A 13,841-nucleotide genomic window follows, 5' to 3' on the forward strand; every position below is an offset into this window, starting at 1 on the left:
AATCAGGGGCTGCCCATTGTAATACAGATGTAGTACGCACTTGCCGCTAAGCCTTACCAGGAGACTCTCATCCCTTAGGTAAGAGTGATGCCACTTTAAAAGGAGAAACACCTGCCTGCAGTGAATGGGACTGGAATTTCCCCAGTAGAAAAGGATGCGAGAAACATCAGGGTGCAGAATTGATATCAGACAGAAGGTGTCTATGTGATAATGAGTTTTAGAGGCTGATCTCTGCCAAATACCTTAATTAGTGATGGCTTCTTGGCAAAGAGTACACCACTGTAAGATATCCTGAGTTCAAGAACCCTGTCCAATGCACCCTGCATTGCTTTTCCTTTTAAAAAGTATAGGTCTGCTACAATAGCAAATGCACGTACATGGGTTTTTTACACTTTCTTCTGTTTTAATTTTGCTGTTCCTTTATAATGGGGTCATTGTTATTAATACTAATTGTTCTTTTTGGTTTAGTCCTCATTGCCATTTTTGTCCTTATTTTTCCCTAGAACACGTACCTCAGAGACTTTGGTATCAGTCACCAGTACCAGAGTTGATATCTACAAGTCACACTACATTTGTCATGTTCCAAAGTAGTTACGAGGCTTGTTTTTTTTTTTTTTTTTTTCATTCCCTGGCCTATTTTCATAGATTGCTTTTTTTGTTTGTTTCCAACGAAGCTGCTGTTAAACGAAACTGAGAAAAACTTTGCCCCGGAATAGCACTTTAATAGTCAAAAATGTGTTTACCTGTCTGATTCAGTGAGCCTTTTGGTGAGCTCAGCTGAGATGTAGAGGGAGATTGCAAAAGGTTAAATACACCCACACCACCCATGAAAGTCACTGTTTAAGTTTCATCATCCTCCAAATAAAGACTGATTTTTTACCTGGAAAAAAAAAAAAAAGGCCCATAGACCTGTGCCTGCAAAAATCCACTCACAGTTTCTCCCTAAAAGTACAGATTTCTGGCTGGACACGGTGGCTCATGCCTGTAATCCCAGCACTTTGGGAGGCCGAGATGGGTAGATCACCGAGGTCAGGAGATTGAGACCATCCTGGCTAACATGGTGAAATCCTGTCTCTACTAAAAATACAAAAAAAAATTAGCCGGACATGGTGGCAGATGCCTGTAGTCCCAGCTACTCAGGGAGACTGAGGCAGGAGAATGGCGTGAACCCAGGAGGCGGAGCTTGAAGTGAGCCGAGATCGCCCCACTGCACTCCAGCGTGGGCAACAGAGCAAGACTCTGTCTCAAAAAAAAAAAAAAAAAAACAGATTTCTGTAAAATCCAAACAAACAAACAAAACTAGAAAAGTCTTTCTACCAGAGATTTTGATGCTCCTAGTAACTACTCCCCCAGAACTCTTATGTCACTGTTAAGAACCAGTCTTGCTATGGAGATATTCCTCAGTGTACAAATGCAAGGGAGGTGGGGAGGCTGGAAACCACTGCCTTGAACTGACTCTTACTGCACTTTCTCTGAGCCTTAGATACATACCTGTTTTCATGACTTAAGTTGCAGTGATAAATAAGCTACCATCAGTAAACACTCTTTGGAGTAGAGATAAGCTTATTTTTTCTGTTGTTTGTAGCTTTAGTCCCATTATTTTTGTAACTCTCTGTGATAAAGGAGAGTTATTTAAAAACCATGACCACCTATGGTGTAAAAAAGAAACTATGGATATATCTTCTCAATAAATTATGTTCATATGAAATAGATATTTTGTGGCTCACACCTGTAATCCCAGCACTTTGGGAGGCCGAGATGGGCAGATTACTTGAGGTCAGGAGTTCGAGACCAGCCTGGCCAAGATGGCGAAACCCTGTCTCTACTAACAATGCAAAAATTAGCCGGGCATGGTGGCAGGAGCCTGTAACCCCAGCTACTTGGAGGGCTGAGGCAGGAGAATCACTTGAACCTGGGAGGTGGAGGTTGCAGTGAGCTCAGATCATGCTATTGCACTCCAGCCTGGGTGACAGAGGGAGACTCCATCTCAAAATAAATAAATAAAGCTATTTTGTGACTTCTTCACTCATGGTCATTAAAAATAATCCCTTCATTATTTTTGTAAACTGGAAGGATTAATGTGTGAGTTTAAAAGCTCAGGAACACATTTTATAATCTGCATTTTATGATTAAGGTGATCAATTAATAATATTAATAGCTAAGATTTATTGATTGTTCACCATAGTCCAAACAAATGCAAAATTTCATTTAATCTTCACTAGTGTGTGATAAAGAAAACATCACCATTTTTCTTTCTTTACGGAACTGGAAATTAGACAATTTAGATAACTTATTCAAACTCACACAGCTAGCAAAACATTTTAAAATTGCTAATCCAGAATTTTAAAAACTAAGCCTATCATTCCCCAGTCTTTGCTCTTTAGCACTAGGCTACACAGGCTTGAGAATATCACGTTCAAAGCAATATGACATTGTTAAAGACCTGGAAGGTAGAGAGGGGAGGAGTTGTCTCAGAAGAATGTCTCTTGTACATGGCATCCTATCAAGCTGAGCAGCTTGGGGTTCATTAATGGATCTATGGAATCCTTAGGCAGAGATGAGGCCATCTCTTCTCTGGCCATGCAGTAGTTTCCATCTCATGTATTGTCACAAGCACCAAAATGCATCTCTCCAAAATGATGTTTTCAACAACATATTTTAGATTGTTTAGTTTGTGTTTCTCTCTGCTTCAAAAGCCTAGTCTAGCAGCTTTACATGGACTTAGGAGGAATCCCTTATAATATCCCACAAGGTCCTATAAGACCCAGTTTCTGCCATTCTCTCCAGTGGCATTTCAATCATTTACTCCTTGCTTGCTGTGCTGGACATTGCCCAGAAATAATCAATCTAGTCTTCAGTCTCAGCCCTTAAGCCTGAGCCATGAAGTTCAACTTCAGAAAATCACTCCCTCAACACCTGGGTGTTCAAGGCTGTGCCACCATCCTTCCCTGTGTCCTAAGACAATGCCTTCAAGCAATGATTTTATTTATTTATTTATTTATTTATTTATACTTTTATTTTAGATACAGGGAGTACATTTGTAGGTTTGTTACATGGGTATTGCACACCTAGGTAGTGAGCATAGTACCCAATAGGTAGTGTTTCAACCCACACCCACCTCGCTCTCTCTCCGCTCTAGTAGTCCACAGTGTCTATTTCCCCTGTTTATGTCCATATATACTCCGTGTTTAGCTCTCACTTGTAAATGAGAACATGAGGCATTTGGTTTTCTGTTCCTGTGTTAACTCACTTAGGATTATGGCCCCCAGCACCATCAATGCTACTGCAAAAGACACAATTTCATTTTTTAGAGCTGTGTAGTATTCCATGGTATGTATCTACCACATTATCTTTATCCAATTCACCATTGATGAACGCCTAGGTTGACTCCATGTCTTTGCTATTGTGAATAGTGCTATGATGAACATATGAGCGAATGTGTGTTTTTAGTATAATGATCAATTTTGGGGGTTGGGGTATATATACCCAGTAATGAGATTGATGGGTCAAATGGTAGTTCTTTTTTAAGTTCTTTGAGAAATCTCCAAACTGCTTTCCACAGTGACTGAACTAATTTTCATTCCCACCAAAAGTGTGTAAGTGTTCCCTTTTCTCCACAGCCTCACCAGCAACTGCTTTTTTTTTTTTACTTTTTAATAACAGCCATTCTGACTCTTATGAGACAGTATTTCATTGTGCTTTTGATTTACATTTTGATGTAAATGATGCTGAGAATTTTTTCACGTTTGTTGCCTGCTTGTGTGTCTTCTTTTGAGATGCTCGTTTATGGTCTTTGTCATTTTTTTAATGGTTTTTTTTTTTTTTTGCTTGTTGATCTAAATTCCTTATAGATTCTGGATATTAGACTTTTGTCAGATGCATAGTTTGCAAATATTTTTCTCCCGTTCTGTAGGTTGTCTGTTTCTTTTACAGTGCAGAAGTTCTTTAATTTAATCAGGCTCCACTGTCAATTTTTGTTTTTGTTGCAATTGCACTTAGCCAAAAATTATTTGTCAAAGTCGATGTTGAGAAGGATATTTCCTAGGTTTGCTTCTAGGATTTTTATAGTTTGAAGTCTTCCATTTAAATCTTTAATCCATCTTGAGTTAATTTGTGCATATGGTGAAAGATAAGGATCTAGTTTTATTCTCCTGTCTACAAGCAACCATCTTAAATTCTCCTCCACCCCCACCCCATCACCATTACCCCCATAAACACCTGCTCTCCACTTTGGAGAAAATAGAGGCAGCAGAAATGAACTCCCTCAACTTCAAGCTTTCCTCTTCCACCTGCAAATGTGTCTGCATTCTTCCCCACTTCCTTTGTTTAAGTAGAAAATATTCAAAAGACTCACGTATTCCTGGATGAAGCCAGTCCTTCTATATATGCACTGCACCCTATTCATTTCCTTCTTGCTTTGCAAGGACTTGCTTGCTTCCATCCATCAGCCCCCTTTCTTATAACACCTCTGTTAATCCTCTGGGGCTGACATAACAAAGGTACCACAAACTGGGTAGTTTATGAAAACAGAAATTTTACTCTCACAGATCTGGAGGCTGGAAGCCTGAAATCAAGTGTCCGCAGCATTGATTTCTTCTGGGTGCTCTAGGAGAACCTGCTCCATGCCTCTCTCCCATCCTCTGGTGGTGGCTGACAGTCCTCTCTATCCCTTGGCTTGCAGCTGCAGCCCTTCATTCTCACCCTCTGTCCTCGCATGACATTTTCCCCTCATGTGTCTGTGTCACTTCTCTTTTTATAAAGACACCAGTCATATTGGATTAAGGGCCCATCATACTCCACTATGACCTCATCCTCATTTACATTTTAATTATAGTACATCCACAAAGACCCAATTACCAAATAAAGTCACATTCACTGCTATCAAGGATTAAGACTTGAACATACCTTTTTTGGGGTTGCAAAATACAAAACACAATAATTTCCCGTGCTATCAACCTATTCCCCTCAGCCCACAAACATGGTTAAAGCTCTCCAATCTTATGAAAATAAATACCCTGTTTTCCGAGCCATCTATGACTTTTAAACAAATATCTTTGGCCACACATCACTTCATGACTTCAGATTTACATATCCAGCCACCTATTAGACAACTCTCCTTGGAGGTCTTAGGGTCACTTTACCACCTGTAGGTCCTGCACAAAAAGAAGATATTACCTTCTTCATGCCTACTCCTCCTCCTGTATGCCCTATCTTGAGGAGTAGAATCACTGCCAGCCCATCACCCAGGAGGGAATCCTGGAAATTACCCTAGATTCCTCTCTGTGCTAACCTTGCACAAACATCTGTCAACAAGACCTATCAGCAGTTTCCCTCTAAATACCTCCCAAATCCCTTCCCCTGCTCCACGGTGCTGCTCTGAGCCCTTTTCATCTTTCCTTAAACTACTGCAATAGCTTCTTAAATTAGAATCCCTGCCTTCAGTCAATCCCATTCAAACAGTTCTCCACAGTGATTTTAGATACCACATCAAAGACAACTGTGTCCTGTAGACCAGCAAGAACAATGCTCACTTAGAAGCTTTGACACTTAACTCTATGTTTGTTATTTTTGCAAACTACTGTAAGGTTTAGGAGGAAAAAATCCAAGAAGAGTATGAAGGCCTGCCTTTGGGGCAGGACAGGAAAAGAGCCAGTCAGATTCATCTTACCAGGCATCAAAGCTTGCCTGTTGCTTTAGGAGAGTACTTAAACTCTCTGAGCACGAGACGATATCACCACCTTGTTGAGTTGCTGTGAGTATTTTTGGATAATATATAAAGTCCCTTTCATAATGCCGGAGAGGCCATACTTGTAAAAGCTCAGTAAAATATAACTATTATAATTATAGAGTTATTTTCAAATTAGCAATCTAAGTTGTCGGTCTTCTACTTAGAGCTCTTCAGTGGAATCTTTTCTTCTTTAGAATAAGATACAAATGTGTCAACACAATACAGCACAAGGCATTGTGTCACTGGGTCCTGGCTACCTTTCCAAGCCCATCTTTCCTTGCTTCTCCATGATCTCACCCAAAGGCAGTTCTCAAAGTATGTTAAGCTCTTGCCATGAAAACCACATTTCCCCTCAACCCAGTCAAGTCAAGCTTCTACTCCTGGATATTTTTCTTTTCACCTTTCAGACCCACACCAGTGTGCCCTCTTCCAAACCTTCCTGGATCACACTACCCAGGTCTGGCTCAGGAGACCCTCCTCTTTGTCCAACCCTCTCCAGGTGAGGTATCTACTTACTGACGTCTTTCTAATTCTGCTATGCACTCCTTGAAGCAAAAAAAGACCCATTCATGGACAACCCATTATGGGACTCTAAAGGTTTGCATTTAATTAGAAACCTGAGGTATTGAAACTCCAGGAAGAAGCCATTTACCTTGTAGAGCTGAAATCGGTCCATGAACTTGCAAAGCAGTGGACAGGGCTGAGGAATGACTAGCTGTCGATGATAGATGGTTAAGTTCTCCAAGTATCTCCATCAGATCACTTCCACCATCATTCTATCATATAGACAACTGGTGTTATATTTATAAACAAGATTCAAATGCAGCTTAGACATCCCTTTCTCCCATCATCATTGCTTCCCTTCACCCCCCTCTGCTCTTACACAGTTGAGCTGGAGCTGTCAACACTGTGAGGATTGAGCAACCATAGCCAGCAGGCAATCTTTTAAAAACTGGCTCAGTATTATATTCATATGATATTAGAAGAGTAAGCAATGACCCATAATGCCTTATAAAACGTAGAAAGCCAGTTTCTCTTACAAGCTTAAGTAATGTGAGCAGGGGTCTAGAGGTCTAATAGTAACAGTAAGCAAGTATTTAAGAATTCACTGAGGGCATATTCTAACTGAAACATGGTGTTGCAGAGAGATTACTAAATGGAAAAGTAGGAAGCCTGAATTGCATTCCTGATTCCACCATTACTAGCTGAGTCAGAAATATTAGACAATCATTTGACTTTTCTGTTGCTTAATATTCTTGCTGTAAACTGAGAATCGTATTCATGAGCTGCCTTCTTTTTTTTTTTTTAAATAAAAATGATTTTTATTTAGTTTTTTGGAAATATAACAAAATAATTGGCAAAAACCAAACCAAAACAGAACCAACAAAATGACATGTTATATGAGTGATCATCTCCATGCACAACAGCATTTATTAATGAATATAAAAAATAAATTTTACTATTTTTTTTTGAGACGGAGTCTCGCTCTGTCTCCCAGGCTGGAGTGCAGTGGTGCGATCTCAGCTCACTGCAAGCTCTGCCTCCCGGGTTTTACACCATTCTCCTGCCTCAGCCTCCCCAGTAGCTGGGACTACAGGCGTGCACCACCTATGCCCGGCTAAATTTTTTTGTATTTTTAGTAGAGACAGGGTTTCACCGTGTTAGCCAGGATGGCCTTGATCTCCTGACCTCGTGATCCGCCCGCCTCGGCCTCCCAGAGTGCTGGGATTACAGGCGTGAGCCACCGTGCCCGGCCAAATTTTACTATTTTTATTTGCTTTTTCCCCCAGATTTGACTACATGGATAGTTTTAGAAGCTTGAGTTCCTAAGATAATTCCACAGCTACACTGGCTCCTACAATGTGACTGAGTGAGGTTAGGGAAATACCCTTGGGGATTCTGAACAACTAGACCCTTAGAAACTTAAAAATAACAGGTGCTTTCATTAGGATCCTTCTAACATGGAAAAAATACAGCCATCCTCCATTAAAACACAATCCAATTTGGGTACTCTTCAGGTTTTCTAAGTTCTCCACCTGAATAATAAGACTAGGCCACCATCTTTTCTGGCAACCCAGCCTACAGCCACTGCCATCTTCCTAACTAGCAGCCTCCTAAACTGCACTAAAACTGGGATTAACAAAACTGAAGATAACACGTTTTTGACCTTTCTTCCTAGAAGTCAAAGGGCTCTTCAGGTAGGAAGGGCAGGAGGTTTTGCATCAAACTTGCCTTCACACTCACTATTAGTGGAAGAGCTGTGAATCTACCCATTGCACACCTGTATTCAGTGTTTGAGTGTACTTACCCATCAACATACAAGGAAGTTAGAGTAAATTAACAAGTCACTCTGGACCAAGCCCCTCAAAACAGAGGCAAATTTGGAGAACCAAGGTCATTCACTGCCTGTGGTAAAAACCTCAGTTCACCTAAGTCCTTTCCTGAAGAACCACATTAATCCGATTCAAGAGGCACCTCTGGCCAGCACAGAGCACAGAAGGAAAGCATAACTTCAGGGTAGGGGAATGCCACATGGAATTTAGAAGTTGCAGTTTAGTCTACAGCAAAAGATGGCACCATCGCTAATATTTACAGCTGGAAAGAGCGTTGGCTGGACCACACTCCTGGAGCATCTTTACTAATGCAGCTTAACAGCAGTTGCCCAGATGTCGTTGCTGGGGAGCGGGGGAAGGACCCATCCTTGGGGAACGAAGTTGCCTTTGGGATGATCGGATGGCACCAGGTACTGATCCCAATCATGCCTGATCTGGATGAGCGCTGGCAGGGAGTGCTCGGCTTGGAGGTAATACTGTCGGAAAGGCTCCAAGAGGTGAGCAAGTGGGAACTCATCTGGATCCCCAAACAACTTGGACTCAATTTCACGTTTCTGAAGTAAAATTTTCTCTTTTTCTTTTCTTTGTTTCTTCTCTAATTCTCTTTTCCTCTCTTCCTCTTGTTCTCCTTCCAGCATAACTCTGAGGGCTCTCTCTTCAGCTACATACAGTTCATAGCGCTTTCTAATGAGTTTTCTCAGTCGCTGAAGATGATGCTCAAAAGTCTCATCTGCTGAGGCTGGAGGACAGACCCCTTTCCTCGCTGCGGCCTCTTTCCTCAGTTTCCTCAATTTCTCCAAAGCCCGAAGAATGTCCACCATTCTTTTGGTATCTGCTTGTTTTTCCCTCACTTCAGATAGTACACCATCAGCGGCTGCTTTGAGTTCCTGCGCCCGCTTCTTCTCCTCCACCTCCTGCACACACTTCACCCTCCAGCGGTCAATCTCCTGCTCGCGTTCCACTGCCCGCGCGGCCTCTGCCTCCCGCTCGGCCTCGCGTTCCCGGGCCCTCTCGCGAAGCCGCAGCCGGCGGCGCCGGACCCTCTCCAGCCTCCTCCGCGCCTCGCCCACATAGGCAGCCTGGGTCAACGGCTGTAGCCTCTCGGCCAGTCCCGTGCGCAGCGGCGCGGTCTGGGAATACAGCAGGGCCCAGGCCGCGCCGTCGGCTTCGGCCTCGCGCAGGGCCTGGCTCAGGCCGCGCAGCCGCCGCACCAGGCGCAGAGCTCCGAGCAATCGCGCGCGCACTTCGCCAAGGCTGGGCCCGGCATGCGTGCGCTGGGGCACCGGACAGCCAGCCCGCCGCGGGGTCCCGAACACCGCCTCCAGCCACTCCATGAGCTGCCTTCTTTTTTTTTTTTTTTTTTTTTTTGAGACAGAGTCTCGCTCTATCGCCCGGGCTGGAGTGCAGTGGCGCAATCTCGGCTCACTGCAAGCTCCGCCTCCCGGGTTCACGCCATTCTCCTGCCTCAGCCTCCGAGTAGCTGGGACTACAGGCGCCCGCCACCGCGCCCGGCTAATTTTTTGTATTTTTTTAGTAGAGGCGGGGTTTCACCATGGTCTCGATCTCCTGACCTCGTGATCCGCCCGCCTCGGCCTCCCAAAGTGCTGGGATTACAAGCGTGAGCCACCGCGCCCGGCCAGCTGCCTTCTTAATGAAGATATTGGGAAGAGCAACGTAATGTATGTGAAAATTCCTTGAAATTCTAAGGTGTTATACAGACCATCACAGATACATAATACTACTCCTCAAACTCTTTGATATTTACAATTACATAAAAAGTCTACAAACATAGAAATAGATATGGAGATATTTTCTTACTATCACTGTTCAAGTTGACTTTTTCTTTTTAATATTAAATTTGAGAGTAAAAACAAAAGAAAAAGGAAAATAAGTTAGGTGAGATAAGAAGCTAAAACAAAACAAAACAAACCCCCCAAAAAAGTACTTGAATTTTGCAAAAAAAAAAAAAAAAAGAAAACCAGATTTAGGAAATTTAGTTTTTATTAATATTCCCTTTATTGTACACTGTAAGCAGAGAATAGGTCTGAGCAAAAAGAAGAAATTGAGCACATAAAAAGTCCTATACTTTAGATTAAATCACATGTGTTACTAGAATTTTAGAAAATTATAGTAGACACATGGAGAAATGAGACAGTTATGTAGTAATTGACATTAGTAATAATTTTTTTTTCTAAAAACTTTTTGTGGCCAGGTGCAGTGGCTCATGCCTGTAATCCCAGCATTTTGAGAGGCCAAGGTGGGTGGATCACTTAAAATCAGGAGTTCAAGACCAGCCTGGCCACCATTGTGAAACCCCATCTCTACTAGAAATACAAAAATTAGCCATGCGTGGTGACAGGAGCCTGTAGTCCCAGCTACTCAGGAGGCTGACACAGGAGAATCACTTGAACCTAGGAGGCAGAAGTTGCAGTGAGCCGAGATTGTGGCACTGCACAATCTGGAAGACAGATCAAGACTCCGTCTCAAAAAAAAAAAAAGAAAAACTAGTTTATTTGTTGTTCTTGTTGTTTAATTTACTGTACTTGAATGATTATGAAAAGGTATACTTAGTATACTCATAGGTTTACTTGGCTAAAGGCTGGAAGAGAATATACAAAACTGAAAATGTCTCTCATGTTGGTAGAATAACATACTGTTAAGCTTTCTCTAAAATTGGACTATTGTCTTAATTTTTTAATTGGAATGAAATTGAATTGATAGAACTTCTTTTAAGAAAAGAAATGTTACTACTATCAAACATATATAGTAACTTCAGCTGCCAACTAAAGAAGTGTTGCCAAACACAAATTTCTAAAACACAAATTTCCAAACACAAATTTCTAAAAAAATACATGCCCTCTGAATTATAATTGCCATATAACTTTGTTCATTCATAAGTAGTTCTTCTTGTGATCTTGAAGACTTGACTTTATTAAGTACTCTTATTATTGTCAGTATAATCATATTTACATCATAATTTTCTTGGCAAGTTCTTTATTTCTAGTATAAAAATTAACTAAACTTTAGCTTTTATCATATAATCATACAAACTAAATTTTAAGTTTATCTGTAGATTAGAGCTTCTTGAATGTAGGAATCATGATTTGTTTTGTTTTTCTATCTCCCAAACACCTGGGATGTAGAGTAAATGCAGTGAATTCTATAACATCCTAAATGTCTTCAGTATTTTTTCTCCAGTTGTAATGGACCATCTCTTTTACATTATCAGAAAACCACAAAGACTAAAACACACAATTACAGAATTTTAGTATTTAAATCAATTGCAGCTGAAAACAAGTAAAGCTGTTATGTTTAAGGTGTAAAGAACTATTCATGTGCTGCATAATAATCAAGCATACATGGTAAGCAACAATTTAATTCCATTCAATAAGCATGTCAGACAGGTTGACAGTGAACAAAACAAAGTTGGAAATGCAAGAATGACCAAGACACTGTCCTTATCTTCCAAAAACTCAAACTATGGAGGAAATAGACAAATCTAAAACAGTTATGAAACTGTTCCTATGGGTAAGTCTGGTGTTCCAGATCTCCTGGTATGGTGACTAAAAAGGACCATTCTCACTTTGCTTTTCATATCCAGCTTCTTGTAGTGCAAAGAGCCATACTGCTAACTGATAAGAAGTACAGCATTTGAACAGGTTCCTCTCCTCCAAACACTTCTGGGAATTCCTGAGAAAAGATTGTATCTTTCCTAAATCTCACTCTGTCATCTCAGTCAACCAGCTGACTTTGAATGGCTGCTGCACACAGTGCTGCTTGCCCTCCGGAGATTAGCCTTCCTCCAGCAGCGTCTGTACGCATTGCATCATCTCTCCCCACCTTGGGCATGGATCCTTCCCTGAATTCCTTCGGATGATGACTAAGGCTGTCTAAGCCTTTTTAAAGGGTTGGGGATAACTGAAAGGGACTGTGTTATAGTTCATTCAGGCTGATAAAACAGACTACCATAAACTGGGAGGCTTATGAACCATAGAAGTTTATTTATCACAGTTCTGGAGGCTGGGAAGTCTCAGATCAAGGCGCTGGCAGAGTTAGTGTCTAAGGAGAGCCTGCTTCCTGTTTCATAGATGGTACCTTCTCACTGCGTCCTCAGATGGCAGAGAAGAGGAAGCAAACTCTCTTGGGACTCTTATTGATAAGGACACTAATCCCATGCATGAGGGCTCCACCTTACCGACCTCATCTAATCCTAATTATCTTCCAAAGACCCCACCTTATAATACCATTACCCTGGGGATTAGGATTTCAACATAAAAATTTGGGGGGAAGGATGGGGAGGGGACACAAACATTCAGGCCATAGCAGACTGCGAGACAGAAAACTCAAGCCTAGCCATAATCTGCAGACTCTCCCAGATCCTTCTCTGTCTTTCTCTACCTGGCTCTCTCTCTGCAGGGGATTGGTGTATGGAGCACACGCTTGACTCCTGTGCCCTCTGGTTCTAACTGGGTTCAGTCAATAGAAGCCCCAGCAGGAGTTGGGAGACGAGAGGAAAATTAGACCAGGACTTTTGTCCCCTGGATCCCTCCCTTTGAGGTTTCCTCTGGATGTCTGCATCCCTTCCTCAGAGGTCACTGTCAGAACAACTTGTGCTGCACGGCTCTTTATTTCCAGGTTTCAGTAAGCTCACCCTACCCACTCCTTAGCTGTCCAACTATCCTCGGGTTTCTACATCATCCTTTGTGATTTCCCTCCACCACTTCACATTTGTAAATAGTCTCTTATTAAAAATCCTTCTCTAAATTTCCAATGCAAGTGTGGCGGCTGTTTTCTGTTGGGATCCTGACTCAGCCGTGATTGCCTGAGAGGACAGCAGCTCTCCCAGACCCACATTCCTCTACTTGAGCCCTCAGCCTGCCCCTGTGTTTCTGGGAGTAGTTTCCTTCCCTTGAGCAGGTCTCTACTCTTCCAAGCCAGAAAGAAGGAGTTAGTTTCCTACAACTAAATATAATCTGCAAACATAAAACTCTACCGACAAATTGAGCTTTTGATATGCTTGTACAAAGCTGCTTAGCTTCTCATCATCTCTATGTGCATCTACGTGTAGTCTACCCTCCATCTCAGAGTCAGATATCTGCTTGTCCTTTACCAAGAGACCCATTAGCATGCTTGCAAAGGGGAAAAGTGCCCCAAAGAAGAATTTAAGCTTGGAGCTCAAAATAGAAGAGAAAAAAAATAGCAGTTTTTCTCATTTTGACCCAACAAAGTTGAGCAAAGGGATCTTGGGGCCTGTCCTCGGCAAAGCACCCAGTTACACACAACTGGATAATTAGTAAGAATGGATCATCCCAGTAAGCCTGGAACAATCTGTAGAAGTATTGAGAAATATTGCAGCTTCCCAGGCAAATGCCAGGGACAAGCATGGAGCAGCTTCCAGACCTCCAATAGTCATCCACCTATAAAAATGCAGCTGGGCCACTAACAGTGAGCATTACCCCCCTACCAAACTTTGGGGGGTCAGCTTAGGAAGAGGATAATGAGAGCAGACATATGTTCCTTCACCCATAAGTTAGTTTCTTTCCTTCTTTTTTTTTTTTTTTTTTTTTTTTTTTTTTTTTTTTTTTTTTTTTTTGAGATGGATTCTCACTCTGTCACCCAGGCTGGAGTGCAGTGGTGAGATCTCAGCTCACCGCAAGCTCTGCCTCCTGGGTTCAAGAGATTCTCCTGCCTCAGGCTCCCGAGTAGTTGGGATTACAGTGCCCGCCACCACGCCCAGCTAATTTTTGTACTTTTTTAGTAGAAACAAGGTTTCACCATGT

The 13,841-nt window shown here is 42.0% G+C and overlaps 1 protein-coding gene across 1 annotated transcript; it reads right to left on the reverse strand.

Annotated features, from left to right (window-relative positions):
• Positions 1–7,066: 7,066 nt before the first annotated feature.
• Positions 7,067–9,404, reverse strand: LOC129488819 (programmed cell death protein 7-like). The gene has a single exon (XM_055291327.2). The coding sequence runs from the start codon at positions 9,393–9,395 to the stop codon at positions 8,367–8,369; it is 1,029 nt and encodes a 342-aa protein (XP_055147302.1). The 5' UTR covers positions 9,396–9,404; the 3' UTR covers positions 7,067–8,366.
• Positions 9,405–13,841: the final 4,437 nt, after the last annotated feature.

The sequence above is a fragment of the Symphalangus syndactylus genome, chromosome 8 (genome assembly GCF_028878055.3).
Source record: "Symphalangus syndactylus isolate Jambi chromosome 8, NHGRI_mSymSyn1-v2.1_pri, whole genome shotgun sequence".
Classification (NCBI taxonomy): Eukaryota; Metazoa; Chordata; class Mammalia; order Primates; family Hylobatidae; genus Symphalangus; species Symphalangus syndactylus.